The 18,698-nt window shown below is 34.7% G+C and overlaps 1 protein-coding gene across 5 annotated transcripts; it reads right to left on the reverse strand.

Annotated features, from left to right (window-relative positions):
* Positions 1 to 12,942: 12,942 nt before the first annotated feature.
* Positions 12,943 to 17,569, reverse strand: LOC132300323 (uncharacterized). 5 transcript variants are annotated; one of them, XM_059797350.1, is made up of 4 exons: positions 17,300 to 17,569; positions 15,079 to 15,212; positions 14,717 to 14,845; positions 12,943 to 13,655 (listed from the first exon to the last, which is right to left on the reverse strand). In XM_059797350.1, the coding sequence occupies exons 2-4, from the start codon at positions 15,120 to 15,122 to the stop codon at positions 13,301 to 13,303; spliced, it is 528 nt and encodes a 175-aa protein (XP_059653333.1). In that variant the 5' UTR covers positions 15,123 to 15,212; positions 17,300 to 17,569; the 3' UTR covers positions 12,943 to 13,300. The 5 variants fall into 5 exon arrangements, with proteins under 5 accessions (XP_059653333.1, XP_059653332.1, XP_059653329.1 ...); XM_059797349.1 differs by having other exon boundaries at positions 14,941 to 15,212; XM_059797347.1 differs by having other exon boundaries at positions 12,944 to 13,690.
* Positions 17,570 to 18,698: the final 1,129 nt, after the last annotated feature.

Consider the following 18,698-nt stretch of genomic DNA (forward strand, 5'->3'; position numbering starts at 1 on the left):
AACCTTGACGCCGTTGTTCTAAGCTTTTCGGCAACCACTGACTACCTTCTAGCCTCCTCTGGTTCTGATCTAATCCACCAAACACCTCCCTTGGTTCTCTCTGTTAGTCTCCTTGACAGACCGTTACGACGCTCTGCTCTCTCAACTTCTCTCTTTACTGTATACGGGAATATGGTGAATAGGGTTTTAGAAAACCCTCGGCAGACGTATACCCATATATTTATAGAGTTATACCAAAACCCTACATTAATTAGAGCCCTAACTAAATCCTAGCCGGCCCATAGAACTTAATTAAATCCTGTGTCGGCTAAAGAAACTAAACCCTCAATTTTGAAAAATCGTTAATTAAAATACTTCCTAAATTAAAACCTTTAATAATCAATTAAATAAATAGAATGCAATTTAAACAAATAAATAGATATCAATTAAATACACGAATAATCAATTAAATAAATAGAATGCAATTTAAACAAAGAAATAGATACCAATTAAATACACGTCACACAGGTAAACAATTAAATAAAATAATTAAACCAAATAATCATGCAAAAATACAATAAAAATAATAAATAAATGCCGAGACTATCCTTTTAAAATTAGGGGTATTACACTTATCATCTTTCCCTTCTTGGTCTTCCTCCAAATCATACTTTAAACCCTTCAAATTAGGGCTTGAAACATAGAAGTGTGTAAATGTATATATATAAATATAGAGAGAGAAAGGAAGGAGTTAGAGAGAGTGTGTAACTTCTGACAATGAGGAAGAAAGGAGGGGGTTAGTAAGTCTACTAACATTTGGCCCTCCAAGTGCCAAGTGTCAAGCCATAGTTCATTCTAACTTTTGCCTAAGTTACATCTTTGCCCTCACACATCCATTGTGTTGGCCTAAGGATTTAATCTAAAGGTCAATCTTATATTTTGATGATTACAAACCATTAATGATGTTTATGTACTAATATTTTCCTTGAGTGCTATATAGTTGATCAATTAATTCAATCCTCAATAATGAGCCAGAAGCATTCCAAGTACTCAAGCAATGGATTCAAGGAAGCATTGAAGTTGCAAGAATTCAAAGATTATTCAAGTACTCCATCAAAGGCTAACCGATCATGGTCAAAGATTGAAGAAAAGGGTAGATTAGATGGTGAGAGCTTAAGATTTAATGTCAAAGTTAATTTGAATATATTTGAAGCTTAAAATTCAATCCATGCATTGCAATCCCATTTTATTTCTCAAAGAAAATAAAATCAGCTCATGATCACATTCACAGGACTTAAAGAATTTCATATTAAGTATCATAATGTGAGATGGAGAAGGCTCCATAAAATAAAGAGAAGGCTCTTTTCTCTTATTCAGTGAGCTCTGAGAAGGTTCTTTTCTTTAACTCCAGTAAGTCTTTGAGAAGTATTTAAGAAAAAGAGAGGGCTAAATCAAAAGAAAGAGATGGCTCTTTTTGTTCCAAGAAAGCTACGAAAATGGATCTTCAAAATAAAGAGCAGGCTCACGTTTTTATTGAGCAGGCTCTTTCCAAGGAAAATGAACAAAGAGTAGGCTCTTTGGTTTTCAAGAGACGGCTCTCTTTAGGGTTTTGAACTGTAACGTAAACATTTTCATTAAATGTTCTCAACAACCTCTAACAGCTATATTGAACTCTGTTGTTTATATAAATACTGAGGTTGGTCTTCAAACTAAAAAACTTTTTTCACAGAGAACATTCTATCATTCCTTGAAAAGCATTAAAGAAGTATTCTGAGCTTTCATTCCTTCTCTGTTATTTCATATCACTGTAGTAATTCTGAGCTTCACGTATATTCATCTTTTCTATAGTTGTGAGCTAAACTCTGTAATCTATCTTTGAGAGATTCTTGTACACTTGTTTCTTCAAACTTCAAAGCTATTGTAAAGGGTTGGTGTAACCCAAAAGAAAGCCTAGGAGAAGGGTGTTCTCTTAGCAAAGAAGAGAAGCAAGATCTTGTTTCAAAAGTGAAGGTTTGCTCTCCACCATTAAGGAGAAGCTCTAGTGAATTTGGGAAGTCTCAAGGGGGATCTTGAGCCGAGGAGTAGGAGTTTTCGAACCTCGCTAAATCCCCGAGTCATTGTTTGCAATCTCTTATCTCTATCTCTCTTATTTTTGTGCTTTATTTTGCTTGAATATTTCAATAAACTGATATTTAACAGTTTGGTAGAAATATAATTTTTAAATTGAAAAAATTGATCCTTGACTCTATTCACCCCCCCTCTAGAGTCAATTAGTGACTAACAATTGGTATCAGAGCCTAATCTTTAGAAAAAGACTAATCATATTAGAGAACGATCATGGCCAATACAAATTTCCATCAAGAAGGTCAATCTAACAATAGACCCTCTTGGTTTGATGGAAGTGACTACAACTATTGGAAAATCAAAATGAGAGCATTCTTAAGAGGCATAGATGTAGATGTTTGGAAAGCCATAGAAAAAGGAGACCATGTTCCAACCAAGATAGTAGAAGGTGAAAATGTTCGAACACCCGATATTGAATGGACCCTCAATGACCGTAGGCTTGTACAATGTAATGTCAAGGCTATCACTAATCTCTATTGTGCCTTAAGCAAAGACGAATTCAATAGAATTTCGGATTGCGAAACGGCCAAAGAAATTTGGGATAAACTTGAAGTTACCTATATAGGCACTAGTCATGTTAAAGAATCCAAAATGAATATGCTTGTCCATAAATATGAACTTTTTACCATGAATAACAAAGAAACTATTAGTGAAATGTACTCTCGTTTTACTAACATTGTTAATCCCTTGAAAGCTCTTGGAAGAAAATATACATCATCCGACAATGTAAGAAAAATCCTTAGATCTTTGCCAAAGAATTGGGAAGCTAAGAAGACCGCCATCCAAGAAGCCAAAGATCTTAACACACTTCCCATTGATGAACTTATTGGTTCATTAATGGCTTACGAGCTATAAATGAATGATAGAGATGAAGAAACTCAAAAGAAGGATATAGCTCTACAAGCTACTACCAAAGAAGTTACAATTGATAAAGTTCCTCATGATGAAGAAGAAGAAGAAGTTGCTCTCATTACCAAAACCGTAAGAAGAATTCTTCAAATGAAGAAGTTCCAAAAGAGCAACCACTTCAAAAGAAATGGGTCGTCTAGTGAGCAAGGAAAAAGAGAAGCACCTACTTGCTTCCATTGTGGAAAACCGGGGCACTTCAAGTCCGATTGCTATGCCTACAAAAATGAAAAGGAAAGGAAAAAGAAAGGCAAAGCCATGCAAGCTACATGGGAGGATGATGATTCAAATGGATCCGAAAGTGACGATGAACTCAATGAATTGGTTAATCTCTGTCTCATGGCCGATGAAGATGAGGTAAATTCTAATCATAACTCGTTTGATTTGGAAACTACTTATGATGAATTGGTTGATGCACACAACTATTTGCTAGATGCTTTTAGAGAATTGCATGATGAATTAGGAAAAATGGTTCAAAAATGTGCTACTCTCAAGAGGGAAATGTATATCATCTCTCAAAACCTTGAAAAATCTCAACTTGAAAATGAAGCTTTGAAAAAGGAAAAAGAATTAGCTAAAGAATCGGTTTCAATTGATTTAATTTCTGAAAATAAATCATTGAAAGTTATAATTGAAGATCAAATTGAAACTTTAGCTAAATTCACAAAAGGTATAGAGAATTTGGGTCTCATACTTGGAAAGCAAAGAAATGCTTATGCCAAGCATGGACTTGGATTTGATCCTCACAACAAAGATTCTTGTTTATTGAAAAAAAGAATACCTTTGAACAATTACTTTGTTAAAAATTCCTCTTTTAGTCCACAATGTAACTATTGTAAAAAAACAGGACATAAGATCAATCATTGTCCTATTAGGCCATGTAGGACAAAAGAAGTTTGGGTTATTAAAGGGACTTATACACCTCTTCCTAACTCTCATGGACCCAAGAGAATGTGGGTACCAAAAGAAGATTATTCAAATTCCTTTTGTAGGTTTGCTTGAAGTCTCCATATTCATCCAAGGACAAATGGTTCCTTGGTAGCGGATGCTCAAGGCATATGACGGGAGATCAATCAAAATTTCGCTCCATCAAACCTCATAAAGGAGGAAGCGTCACATTCGGTGACAACTCAAAAGGCAAGGTCATTGGCGTTGGAACTATTGGTATCTCCTCCTCCTTATCTATTGATGATGTGTTACTTGTTAAAGGCTTAAAACATAATCTGTTTAGTATTAGCCAATTATGTGATAAAGGATATGATGTTTTGTTTAAATCGGACAAGTGCATTGTCAAAAAGGATAATGTAGAAGTTTTCCATGCTCTAAGAAATGGTAATGTATATACTTTGCTTTTGTGTGAATTACATGATCAAGATGTCAAATGTCTTGTATCCTCAAATGAAAATAGTTGGTTGTGGCATAGAAGGTTGGGTCATGCTAGTATGGATTTGATTTCAAAACTATCTAAGAATGAATTGGTCAAAGGCCTCCCAAAGACTAATTTTTCTAAAGATAATACTATCATTGGCACAAAATGGGTATTTAGGAACAAAAAGGATGAATCGGGAATAATTATGAGAAACAAGGCAAGGCTTGTTGCTCAAGGCTATAATCAAGAAGAAGGAATTGATTATGAGGAGACCTTTGCCCCCGTAGCTAGACTTGAAGCTATAAGAATGCTCCTTGCTTTTGCATCCCATAAGAACTTTAAGTTATATCAAATGGATGTAAAAAGTGCTTTCTTAAATGGATTCATTGAAGAAGAAGTATATGTAGAACAACCGCCGGGCTTTGAAAGCTACATTTATCCAAACCATGTTTTCAAATTATCAAAAGCTTTGTATGGTTTGAAACAAGCTCCAAGAGCTTGGTATGAAAGACTAAGTGGTTTTTTACTTGCTAATGGTTTTGTTAGAGGAAAAATTGACAATACTCTTTTTACTAAAACCATTGATAGCAACCTGTTGGTTATTCAAATTTACGTTGATGATATTATCTTTGGATCAACCAATAGTGTGCTATGTGAAAAATTTGCTTCTAGCATGCAAAATGAATTCGAAATGAGCATGATGGGTGAACTTACTTTCTTCTTAGGGTTGCAAATCAAACAAACACTTGATGGCATTTTTGTTTGCCAATCCAAGTATGTTAAAGATTTGCTAAAGAAATTTGGCTTGGAGGAAGTCAAACATGCCAATACTCCAATGAGCTCATCTTTGAAACTTGACAAAGATGAAAAGGGCACTAATGTAGATATTAAAAAATATAGGGGTATGATTGGTAGTCTTTTATACTTAACCGCAAGTAGACCGGACATCATGTTTAGTGTATGCTTATGCGCTCGTTTTCAATCTTGCCCTAAAGAATCTCATCTATGTGCCGTTAAACGCATCTTTCGCTATTTAAGTTTTACTACATTCTTAGGGCTTTGGTATCCTAGGCATACATCATTTGAGCTTGTCGGTTACTCGGACGCTGATTTTGGAGGATGCAAAGTTGATAGAAAAAGTACTAGCGGAACTTGTCATTTCTTAGGATAATCATTAGTATCTTGGTCTTGCAAGAAACAAAATTCCGTAGCTCTATCAACGGCAGAAGCTGAATATATTGCAGCCGGTAGTTGTTGCGCTCAAACGCTTTACATTAAGCAACAGCTTGAGGATTTTGGACTTTACTTTGATCATGTTCCTATTATGTGTGATAATACAAGTGCAATATGTATCTCAAAAAATCCTATTCAGCATTCAAGGACAAAGCATATAGAAATTAGGTACCATTTTCTTAGGGATCATGTCTCAAAAGGAGACATTGAGCTTGTATTTATTAATACCGAAAAATAACTAGCAGATATTTTCACAAAACCACTTCAAGAGGACAGATTTTGCTTGCTCAGAAGAGAAATAGGTATGTCTGTAGAAGAACAAATATTAAAGTAACTCTAGCAGCTAAAGAGCCAGCTCCATTCAGAAAAAAAGCTGTCTCCACACAAAGCAGAGCAGGCTTCACAAATGATTTCAAAGTGCATACTCTCGGGATCTCTATGTTTTTAAGAAAGAGCAGTCTCTACAAACTAAGAGAGCAGGCTCTATAAAAACAAGAGACGGGTCCTAACCTAAACCATAATCTGCATACACTTTTGTTGCTCTCAGGATCTCATGCAGATTTCAGTAAGAGCAGTCTCCAATTCTACAATGAGCCGGCTCACACACACTCATTTAAACACTCAACTCTCGGGATCTCATGCAGGTTGTAAAGAGCCGGCTCCAATTTTGCTTGAGCCGGCTCAATACACATAAATGGAGACGTCTCTCTTCAGAAGGAGGAGCCTGCTCAATTGATGGATTACATCTCCTTGCTCTCGGCATCTCACATTTGCACTTGGATGCAAGGCAAAAGAATGAAAGAGCCATCTCTATGAACTAGTGAGCCGGCTCCAAGAAACTTCATTGAGCCGGCTATATGAACTAGTGAGCCGGCTCAATCAATGAAACCCACATACACAGGATTCTCGGTTTCATTTTAAGTGCACAGTAGGCTTTCATAATCCATCTCGGCACTTTCCATTCAGTATACTAACTCCATTCTAGACATAACAGAGGCTTATTCCAGAGCACTCTCTCGGCTAGGGTTGAAATATTTCATCCATTGGGCATCTTCACAGGTAACTCATTTCCTCAAATTCCATCTCAAAGTTATGAGTTCTTGCATTTTAGTTGATTTATTTTCAACAAATTTTAGATATCATTGCTTTTTCATCTCTCATCCATGAAACCCTTGATTTCACTGTAGACTTTCTCCTCACATGGAAAGAACATATTTGAGTAGAAATTGCTACTCTCTTAGTTTGTTAATTCAAATTTCTAGTAGTTATGCATTTATCATATGACTAATCTATGAATTTATTTCATGTCAATTAAATCTTAGAAATATATGTTGCTTTCATACCCCTTTATTTTCAATTTATCTTTGAATTCCATTTTATTTTGATGAATTTGTAAACTTTATTACCTAGATCATATTATCTGAATTTTTTTTTTTTGGGTTTTTAAGCATAAAACTTAAATTAGTATAAAACTTAAATTGGTACATTGGTTCAAAATCATTTTCAATTATAATCATTAATTCTCAGTCAAAACCAATTTGAGCTTTGAAATTTCCAGTATATAATAATTGAATTTTTTTTTTTTATTAATCTTCACTCCAAACAAATTTAAGTGAATTTTTCTTTAGATATGTGTTCTAAGTATTCCTTCTGAAATTTCAGTTTCAATTTCTAGAAATGTCCACGGCTTCATCCTTTCGTAGAAAGAATCCTCCTCGTGGTCATAAACGGAACTCTCAAAGATCTCAAGATGTTGGTTCAAGTCCTAGTACACAAACTCAAATCTCTGCTACCATGTTTTATAGAAACCCCACCTACAAAGTAGCATTTGACACTATCTATCAACATAGAAAATTGGCCACAGCAATGGTATTGTCCAAAAAAATTTGCGATGATCTTAATCTCAACACCTATAGATTGTTTGACGAAATTGGCCTAGGAAACTTTGTTGGGTTGAGTACCAAATACTATCCAAAATTCGTAAAGTTATTTTACACTCACCTTGAAGAAAGTCCTGGAGAAGACAAACTTAATTTTTATGTAGCTGGAGTTCACTTTTACCTTGATAGAAGTAACATTGATCGAATTCTCAAACTTGAGGATGGCATCCAATTCTATTCTCCTTCCAAATGGTTTATTGGACAAGGCTTTGACAAACTCACGGCTATTCAACAAATGAGTTATGATTCCCGTGTAACCAATACAAAAGTGGTAAACACTAGGCAATTAACTATGGAAGCCCGATTGATTCACAAGATCATCATGTACTCCATTCTTCCAAAATCTGGCAGTAGATCCAAAGTCACTCACATGGACGTCTTCCTTATCTGGTGTGTCTTAAATGGAAAGCCCTTTGATCTTGCATACATAATATTTCATCATTTGCTTGCTTGTAAGAGAAAGAAAAAGGTCTCTCTTTATTATGCCATGGTTCTCACTCACATATTCATGGATATGAAAGTTCCGCTAGATAGTTCTGAAGCAGTTAAACCAGGGTCAAGACACATGCTCACTACTTTAAATCTTGCGTCAATGGGGCTAAAAAGGGATTTAAATGGTATGTGGTTCTATCCTAAGCAACGGAGGTTTGAAGAGGTTCGAGATAGAGGAGAAGAAATTGAGGAAGTTGATGATGAGGATGAAGAAGAACATGACAGTGATGACAGTGCTGAAGATGACGATGTTCCAGCTGAAAATTGCACCAATCGTGATCTTTTATTGAAAATTCTCGAAGCTACTCGTCAAAATCAAGCCACTCTTGAAGAACAACAAACCACTCTTGCACAACAGCAAAGACAACTTGACGAAATGCATATGTCAATCACTCATCTTAATGAAGATTTTGAAGCATTTCGCAAAGGAAATAGACCTCCTTCTCCTTAGCACAGTATCACCCCCGTCTAAAACCTATTTTTGTGGTCTCATTTGCTATATCTGCTTTAGAGAATCATATTCTTAGATATGTTCTATTTACTTATGTTATTTCATTTTGAACTCCTTATCATGAACTATGCTTTTATCTACCCATATGGTAGTTGTCTTCTAATTCTCCTTCTGTTTTAACTTCTGCTTTCTATAAAATGCCATATTTGCTATTTAATTGCTCTTTTCTTTATCAATTTTGATATTTCATGCAAAGGTCAGTATTTCCCATTGATAAAGGAAGATTTTTGTTTGATATGACAAAGGGGGAGAAAGATGTGTTCTATGCCATATTGTGTCTATTCTATTGCATTGCTATTTTGATAGACGCACATTGATAGGGGGAAACATATTTTTTTTCAAATATTTGTTGTTGACATGAATTCAAGATATGCTTATTGATAGGGGGAGAATTATTTCAAAATGCAACTCCACCTTGACAATAAACACATCAATGTTTTGTCATCATCAAAAAGGGGGAGATTGTTGGCCTAAGGATTTAATCTAAAGGTCAATCTTATATTTTGATGATTACAAACCATTAATGATGTTTATGTACTAATATTTTCCTTGAGTGCTATATAGTTGATCAATTAATTCAATCCTCAATAATGAGCCAGAAGCATTCCAAGTACTCAAGCAACGGATTCAAGGAAGCATTGAAGTTGCAAGAATTCAAAGATTATTCAAGTACTCCATCAAAGGCTAACCGATCATGGTCAAAGATTGAAGAAAAGGGTAGATTAGATGGTGAGAGCTTAAGATTTAATGTCAAAGTTAATTTGAATATATTTGAAGCTCAAAATTCAATCCATGCATTGCATTCCCATTTTATTTCTCAAAGAAAATAAAATCAGCTCATGATCACATTCACAGGACTTAAAGAATTTCATATTAAGTATCATAATGTGAGATGGAGAAGGCTCCATAAAATAAAGAGAAGGCTCTTTTCTCTTATTCAGTGAGCTCTGAGAAGGTTCTTTTCTTTAACTCCAGTAAGTCTTTGAGAAGTATTTAAGAAAAAGAGAGGGCTCAATCAAAAGAAAGAGAGGGCTCTTTTTGTTCCAAGAAAGCTACGAAAATGGATCTTCAAAATAAAGAGCAGGCTCACGTTTTTATTGAGCAGGCTCTTTCCAAGGAAAATGAACAAAGAGCAGGCTCTTTGGCTTTCAAGAGACGGCTCTCTTTAGGGTTTTGAACTATAACGTAAACATTTTCATTAAATGTTCTCAACAACCTCTAACAGCTATATTGAACTCTGTTGTTTCTATAAATACTGAGGTTGGTCTTCAAACTAAAAAACTTTTTTCACAGAGAACATTCTATCATTCCTTGAAAAGCATTAAAGAAGTATTCTGAGCTTTCATTCCTTCTCTGTTATTTCATATCACTGTAGTAATTCTGAGCTTCACGTATATTCATCTTTTCTATAGTTGTGAGATAAACTCTGTAATCTATCTTTGAGAGATTCTTGTACACTTGTTTCTTCAAACTTCAAAGCTATTGTAAAGGGTTGGTGTAACCCAAAAGAAAGCCTAGGAGAAGGGTGTTCTCCTAGCAAAGAAGAGAAGCAAGATCTTGTTTCAAAAGTGAAGGTTTGCTCTCCACCATTAAGGAGTAGCTCTAGTGAATTTGGGAAGTCTCAAGGGGGATCTTGAGCCGAGGAGTAGGAGTTTCCGAACCTCGCTAAATCACCGAGTCATTGTTTGCAATCTCTTATCTCTATCTCTCTTATTTTTGTGCTTTATTTTGCTTGAATATTTCAATAAACTAATATTTAACAGTTTGGTAGAAATATAATTTTTAAATTGAAAAAATTGATCCTTGACTCTATTCACCCCCCTCTAGAGTCAATTAGTGACTAACACATTGCAATGCCCATCAAGTCCCCAAAATATCTTCCTAATTATATAGATACACATATATGTATATATATGGGAATAGTCCATAATGCCTCTCATCTAAAATGAGAAAACAGGGAGAGGTTCTCGAGCTCGAAAATCGTCCCGACTTCTGAAAAATTTCACTCCTAATTGACTTAAAACAATTAAAAATACATTTCTAAAACCCTCGGCTTGAAAAATGACCGAAACGGCCCTTGGGGCCCGCAAAACAAGGCACGAAAAATAATAAAATAAAAATTCCAAAAAAATCGGAGACATTACAGTACCGAACAAATTCCACTGTGAAAAAAATGAAGGATTACAATGGAGAATTTCCTCTCAATCTCTTTCACGCTGTCTCTATTGTGTACTCACAAATCAATTTAACAATTGAAGCTCTCACCCTAAAATTTGGTTAAGGTTCATATAAATAGTCCCTGTTAAAGGAAACCAACTTGCCCCACAAACAAGTCTATCTAAAAGAAAAAAAAAATTGGGAATTTATATTACATTCAAAAAGTGGCTCAACACTATCAATTACAGGAACAAACAGGGAATGAAAAAAAAAATACCCAGAAAGAAAAGGAAAAGGACCAGCAGAAGTTTGCATAAATTGGGGAAGCAAAGTTCAAACAGTGAAGCAAGAAGAAGGTAAGTGACAATCGCCCCAACCTTGTAGTTTTGTTGTGACTATCTAACTATTTTATATTTTAGTGTCAAGCATTGTATCTTGATGATGTAACAGTTGCTAGGGACCGTAGGTGTTTTGAGAAAGTCATGGTTGAAGTTGATGTGCACGACGAATTTCCTGAGAGTCCAAATTTCTGTGCATGGGAAGGTACGTATGTGAAGTAAATGTTGAATGTGATTCAAAACAAAAAATTTGCAAGAAATGTCACGCTGTTGATCATGATGAGACTAAATGCCCTTTGAAACAGATAAAGAAAGATACGTCCACTGAATGGTGGTGAAGCAGAAAGGCAAGTGAATCCCAGCAGGTGAGTGTAATCCAACCAAAGACACAGAATATGAAGCTGTTGTTGGTGGTGAGGAAAGTCATAGAGATACACTAGCGGTCAGGTGTGAGGAGGAAACTAGAGTCTAGGGTTGCAGAAGACAGGTCCATCATCCAAATTAACAGTACATCAGAGGATAATATGAGTGTCACTTCTGTAGAACTGGAAGGTCATCGGAACATGAGCAAGCAGGAAGAAGGAATGGTGAATGTGGTTGAGAATGTGTCCCATAGTGATAAGACTTATGTTTACTGCTCCTAATCTTTCTTATCATTGGGGATAATGTGCGCATATTCCAATTGATATGTAATGGCCCCAGACCTTTCAGATTTTTGAAAGCGTGGTCTGAACAACCCTCGGTTCTTGAAGTTGTTACTGAAGCTTGGCATTCCAATGTGGATAAAAATCCTATCCAGAAAATATTCAGAAGTTGAAGCTGGTGAAGTCTAGTATGAAGCACTAAAATGCTCATAAATTTGGTTCTATCTTTGAAGATGTCTCTAAAGTCTAAAGCAAGGAATTAGCTCGAAGAATGTCAACAAAGGCTTCTTGTTGATACCTTTAGTGAAGAAGACATTCTTAGAGAGATGGATGCCAGAACTGCTCTTGAATCTGCTACGATTAATGAAGAAATTCTTCTTGCTCAAAAGGGTAGAGTTAAATGGCTCAAGGACCGGGACGGAAATTCTAATTTCTTCTATAAGAAAGTCAGAGGGCACATAAATATTAACAATATCTCTATTTGCAGGATGACAATGGGTGTCTTATCCATCATCAACATACTATCCAGGATCTTATTGTGAATTATTACAGTAATTTATTTTCTGGTAGCACATCTAACATTTCTACTCTCAAACCTATACCTCAATGCAATGTGCTCTATAAAGTAATTACCGAGCCGATGGTTGCTAGACTTGCTTTGGTGATTTGGTGTCAAGGATCTCAAAAAGGCATATGGTTCCGTCCATTGGCCTTTCGTGGCACCTAGTTGAGTCTTTTGGTTTTGGTTAGAGGTGAATTGCCTGAGTTAAAAGAATGTATTACTTCTGCTTGGTTCTCAGTTCATATGGATTTTTTCAAGCCGGTAGAGGACTAAGACAAGACTGTCCACCCCTACAAGAAATTAGGGTTTTAGTGACGGAGCACCAAAACTGCACCGAAAAGTTGAATTCGTCCATCACTAATAGTGGCGTCACAAAAGATCTTCAGGGACAGTTAAAAATGACCACCCAAAAACTACAATCCCAAATAGCACCATTGCTAAAAGTTAAGCTAACGGACAATATGTACCATCCCCACACTTTATTTTTATTAAATTTTTGACGGCTAGAAACCGTCGCTAATACTTTAATTTTTTTCTTCTTGTGGCTCTGTCCAATTTGTATTTTTATATTTTAAGTTTTTTTTAAAAGAAAAAGTATTAATATAAAAAATAACTGCATTTTGAGAGTAAGCTAACTGCACCCTATATAGATTGACATCAAAATCATATGACACGCATAACATAAAAATCAGCTTTAAACCAAGTCTAACAAATAGCCATCAAAACAAAAATATGTCCAAAATATAATTTCGGAATGAAAATGACATAATCATCATGAAACCATGCCAACAAACGAGCTCTTAATCTCATAATGAAACTACAAAATCTCTAGGCTTTTTAAATAAAAACTAAAAATACCTTCTAGCAACTTTTAACATCAGATTGTTCCAACATGCTCAAAAATTAAAACACCATTTTAAAACCAAATGCAAAGTCATCAAAATGCAACCCAACACAATCTTTAGCACAAAGATAAAGAGACTAGAAATCAGCTAGTCATCCTAAAGCTCCAAAATTATGTACCAAAAAAGGTCTCTTTATCATATTACTCATTTAGGTGGTGGTTGTGATGGTGCTCGTGGGTGGTGCTGATATTGCCACCATGTTGGTGGCGGCGGCTGATACCAGCTTGGCGGGGCCTGCTGCTGTTGGGAATCTGATGGAGACCATTGATATTGGAGGAACCATGGTGGCGGCTGCTGCAGTTGCTGCTGAAGCATCTTCTCATTTTATCCAACTTTTCCAGCAATTTTGTTACTTCCTCCGCCGGTTGTAAACTTCTTTCCTCAGCCACTTTTACCCTTTTCCTAGATGAGGATGCACGTTGACGGTTTGTGACCACAAAACCATGTTCGATACCTAGCTGGTTTTGCACTATCTCAACATCATTTTTGATTGGACTGGCACCATCAGAATTTTGAGAAACTTGTGAAGACTTGTCCATCATTTCATCATGCAATTAAGATTAAACTTGAGTCTTAGAATTGAGATAAACGTAATATGCCCTACTATTCACTAATAAATATTTAAGTTCACCATATAATTGAAAGCTATAAATGAAAGTATAAGCTAGGAAGCTAGAACACAGACAAGTAAGAAAGGTATAGGGCAGACTAGAGTATTCTTGGAAGTAAAAAATTATTCTAATGCATGCTAACAAATGCAGCAAAAAAACACACAAACACACAAAAAAGAAAAAAAAAAAAAAAACTAATAAATATATATTGCAGCAAACACACAAAAAATATTTCAGTTCACCTCTATTACATTCTGTTTTGTTTTGGGCTATGACTATAGCAGCAAACAAAAAATAATAATAATAATAGAAAAAAAATTCAACTGTTTGGTCATATATAATAACAAACACACATATTAACAAACATCATTCTCCTGATATTTTTAACACTACTAGAATGGAATTTTCATATATATATATATGTGTGTGTGTGTGTGTAAGTATATATTTGAGTAAACATTGATCTACCTAATTCAGTCCTTCACAGGTCTCAATTCACCAAGCCGCACGCGCCATGAAACTGAATCAGCGGTGGAATCAGAGAAGAGTCCATCTCTTTAGGCTTGAGCCAATTAAACATTAAAACTAACTATTAATGGTCAAAAAGCACCACCCAAGTGTCAAAATCACTTCACTAATTCATATTGGTTTTAAGGCATTTAAAGGACAATGATCCGAGTCAAGTAGATGATGTCTTGTGCTCTAATAGGTCATATGATAGTACCTATTTATATATACACAGTTACACATATAGGTAAAATTAAGCTGCCTCACTCTCTCTTTAATTTCTGGGTGATATACTTTTATTAATTCCATATTTTGTTCCTCTCTCTCTCTCTGTTGGTGATATATTACTATTCCACAACTGGCATTATAAGCATATATAACTTTATAGTTGACTAAGATTAAATGAGTCGTTTAAGGCATTTTTAGAGTTTAACTTACATAATTCCGCTTAGCTTTCTCATGTGCCCTTCCAATTTGTTCCTTAAAATGTGTGTCCTTGCACAAGCGAATAGCAAGACCCACATGACTTTCAGCTTCCTCATATTCTTTGCTCTGCCTTTCCTTGGGCTGCAATACAAAGTAATAGTTAGCATTGGACAAATATATGGTTTAGATAAATAATAAATTGAAATTTTATAATTATTGTTTCATATATTACATACATAACCATCATAATGTCTGGTGAAGGAGATCGATCCGGAATAATGTGGAGCCTCATTCTTCGAAAGGTTTACTTTATTTTTTTCACTTACTTCCTACATAGTAATTCAAACAATAACATTATTATTGCTTTGACGAACCTCCCCGTGATATGTCCAATTGGTATACCCCTTGCCCATCCCATTACTCAAGAGATGCTCCTCAACTTCTTTAATTTGAAGATACGTCTTGTTTTTGCAACGACGACACGGACATCGGGACCTACCGACTTCATCTGCATGACAACTAGCCACCTTAATGAAGTTTTGTATGCCATCAAAATACTTTCGACTACCCCTAGTATGATGATGAATCCAAGACTTATCCATATCACTGGCTATTAAAAAATAAAAAATAAAAAAAAAATAGGAAAAAAGGTTATCAATTATAAACAGAAGTCATTTGATGCATATGTTGAATATTTCATAACAACTCTTTCAACTTCTTCCATGATGGGTGGGTGGTCCTATCTCATTCAAGAATACAAAATCCTCATTACCATCAATTGCTCTACTGCCATGTATTTCATTTCTGGGTAATTTGGTGTCTATGTATGCAATGATTTATACATGTCTCAAACAACAACCCTTCTATGCATCTATCTGCTCATGTATTTGAAGAGACTAAAAAACATAAGATTTGTTTGTGATGAACACTTTTACTTTACCATCAACAGAGTTAAACCAATCAGAACAACAAGTCAAGAAGAGAAGCATCACAAAGTCACAAACTGAATTGTCATATTAAATTACTTCTTTATTAGAAGAGAGTTAACCAATAATAAAAACTTCCTTTTTTTTCTTTTTCTGCCCAAATTAATTCATAGAAACAAATATGTTTGTTTCGAGAACATAGGAACAAATCCATATATCCAATTCCAAAACTAAATAGTCCAGCTGTCCATGAAACCAAAAAAAAAAAATTAAAAATAAAACAGCTTATGGAGAAAGAAGAGCAACAATAAAGTAAACTAAACAGCATTATAAAGAAAACAGATCATCGAAAAAGAAAAAGGGAAAAAAAAGAAGAAGAAGAAGAAGAAGGAAAGAAATATAGAGAAACAAACATATGTGATGGATTCATACTATCTGCACTAAAGAGATCTGTCTGCGCAAAACAAATAATATTACCAAAGAGATCTATCTATGCAAAAATAATAAAATTACTAAACAAATAAGGTTGCAACCATTGTAACCAATCAGTCTAGTTGATCAACTAATCATAGTTTGGAAGTTTGAAGTAATAATTGCATTTAAATTTTTCATTCCCGATGTTAAAACGAATGGGTAATTACAGTGTTGTTCCCAATGTCAAGGCAATTGGGAGCCATAGACTAGATACGAACCTAACCTTTGGCATTATTTTCACAGTAAAGGAATAACTTCCTCTGAAATTGGTGTGTAAGGCCAGATGAATTTAGATATATCGGTAAAATAATATATTACCAAAAAATTAAAAATAAAAATCAAATGCTTGAAGCTTCTATTAAACCCTCAATATTTACAGTATTAAGCTAAAATCCTACTTTTTAAGCTATATTTAAAATAATATGAAAGAAAGAAATTAAATAAATAAATACTCCGTATAACCGTAAGAAAAAAAAAAAAGTAAAGAAGAAATACTAGGATTGTTGCAATATAATAAATCTTTATTAAGGAAATAATGAGCAAACTACAAGCATAAATACTATGCTAAAAAGAAGCAGCACTGTAGAAACAGGAGTAAAAAACACTATAGTTGACACAAGATACTACTGAAGAGTGAAGGTCTGCCAATTCAACTTTTTACTAAAGCAAACAGAATAATCTTCCATCTATCTGTTGTTGCCAACAACTGTGGCAATCGTTAAATATTAAATTGCTTAATAATATAGTTGGGAAAAAAAAAAAAAAAAACAACAACAACAACCACAACATAACTCCTACTAGAAATATCTATATATTATATGATAGTTACAAACCAAATAAATAAACTCATGTTACATGAGAAAAATTTATAACAAACATAATTATAAACCTTTAATACAAGAAATATGTAAGATTCAGAATTTAAATTTGGAAACAAAAACATTTTATCAAAAAAGACTACTAATAGAAATACAGATCCAGAATATCATACACAGGGTAATTTAATTGTATAGTCTGTAAATAGAAGCCACAATCCTGACTCAGAATAAGCCAAAAATTAGCTTCTCCACTAGTCTACCACAAACTAATTCTGGATAACAAAACAACCAAAAATAATTCAAAATATGCAACCAGGCACTTTTCATGAAGTCATAGCAATTTGAGAAACATAAAAATGCCCAAAAAAAAGATATACCTTCAAAACAGTCACAATTCTCAGCCTCCTTTCTCACAAAATTAAGAACAGCATCAATGAGCAGCGTTGATTTGGCGGCATACAGTCCTAAGAAGAAAAAAAAAATCACTAGCAGAAAACCTAACTTTTTGTAATTGTAAACTAAAAAGAAAAAAAAAATAAAAAAATAAAACAAGAATAATGACCAAAAACACTTTTCGGCATAATCTAATTTTCATAATTATTAAACAAAAATCACTCTCGGAGTGTGTGCTTGTGTGTGTTTGTATTTCTGAGATATATATATATATATATATATAGCAATGGACCAAAACTACGCCGTTTCTATATTTTAACGGTCCCAAAAACCCATTTTTATATTTTATTTTTATTAAAAAAAAAAATTCTCATTTCATTTGAAGCATTGGCGCTAAATTTTCCCGCCAACAACTTTTTTGTGAGGATTTTTTTGGCATTCAAAAGGAATGACTTTAGGGACGGTTACTGCCTTGTCCTAAAAGACCGTCACCAATACCCTTGTAGTGAAATTAACGTACCCCTATGCCACTATCCTCTATGCTTTTCACACTGGTCACAAAATACTTGTCTGAAATTTTTGAAGATGAATCTCTCAATGGCAATCTAATTCTTTCTGCTTCAAGAGCTGAGGTTTCCATCAACCAACAATTCTTTTGTAGACGATCTATTGATGGTGGTGAGAGCCAATCTTGAATCTGTTTTTACAGAGAATTACAAAACACTTTCAGGACGTGTCAGATCTTTCTGTAAGTACGGAGAAATCTAAAGTTTTCTTAATAAGGTATGCAAGAGGAAAAAGACTATTATGAGGGCACTGGGGGTAAGAAAGGGAATCTACCATTAGAGGCCTGAGAATGGTTGATTGTAGACAGCTAGTGGACAAAGTGGTAGATGCAAATCAATTAACTTGTCATTGGCTGGTATATTGGAATTAGTCAAAGGTGTGATTGTCTCTCTGGTTCATTACTGGGCATCTGTGTTTACCATTCTAGTTGCTGTGATCAAATCTCATTGTAAGGAGAGTCAGAAATTTCATTTGGGGTCATGATGATCAGATGATCACTCCAAGAAACTACATTATCTGAGCTGGAAGAGGCATGCACCAAGAAAAAAAGGGGATCTTGGTCGTAGAAGATTTGGGGACGTGGACATAGCCGCTAAATGTGTTACGGTCTAGGATTTCGTACAGTGAAAAGACAGAATATGGGTAGCATGGTACAATAACCTCAACTTGAGAGGCTTCACATACTGGCGTATAGTTCCATGATTATCCCAATCCAGAATTATTGTTTCTATGAGGGATGTAATGAAAAAACATTACAGATTCGGAATTGGGGATGGTAGCAACATCAAGATATTGTTGGATCCATGGTGCAATTTT

This window comes from Cornus florida, unplaced genomic scaffold, assembly GCF_030987335.1.
Source record: "Cornus florida cultivar Cherokee Brave unplaced genomic scaffold, ASM3098733v1 CherokeeBrave_3.0.0_Hap2_Chr03, whole genome shotgun sequence".
Taxonomy (NCBI): Eukaryota; Viridiplantae; Streptophyta; class Magnoliopsida; order Cornales; family Cornaceae; genus Cornus; species Cornus florida.

Bases quoted from the DNA above. Each gene is read 5' to 3' on its own strand.
- LOC132300323 (XM_059797346.1), bottom strand. From the start codon at position 15,306: ATGGATAAGTCTTGGATTCATCATCATACTAGGGGTAGTCGAAAGTAT. The intron at 14,846-15,078 runs GTTCGTCAAAGC...TTTGTATTGCAG, and splicing joins ATTGGACATATCACGGGGAG to CCCAAGGAAAGGCAGAGCAA. The intron at 13,691-14,716 runs GTAAGTTAAACT...ATGATGGACAAG, and splicing joins AGAAAGCTAAGCGGAATTAT to TCTTCACAAGTTTCTCAAAA.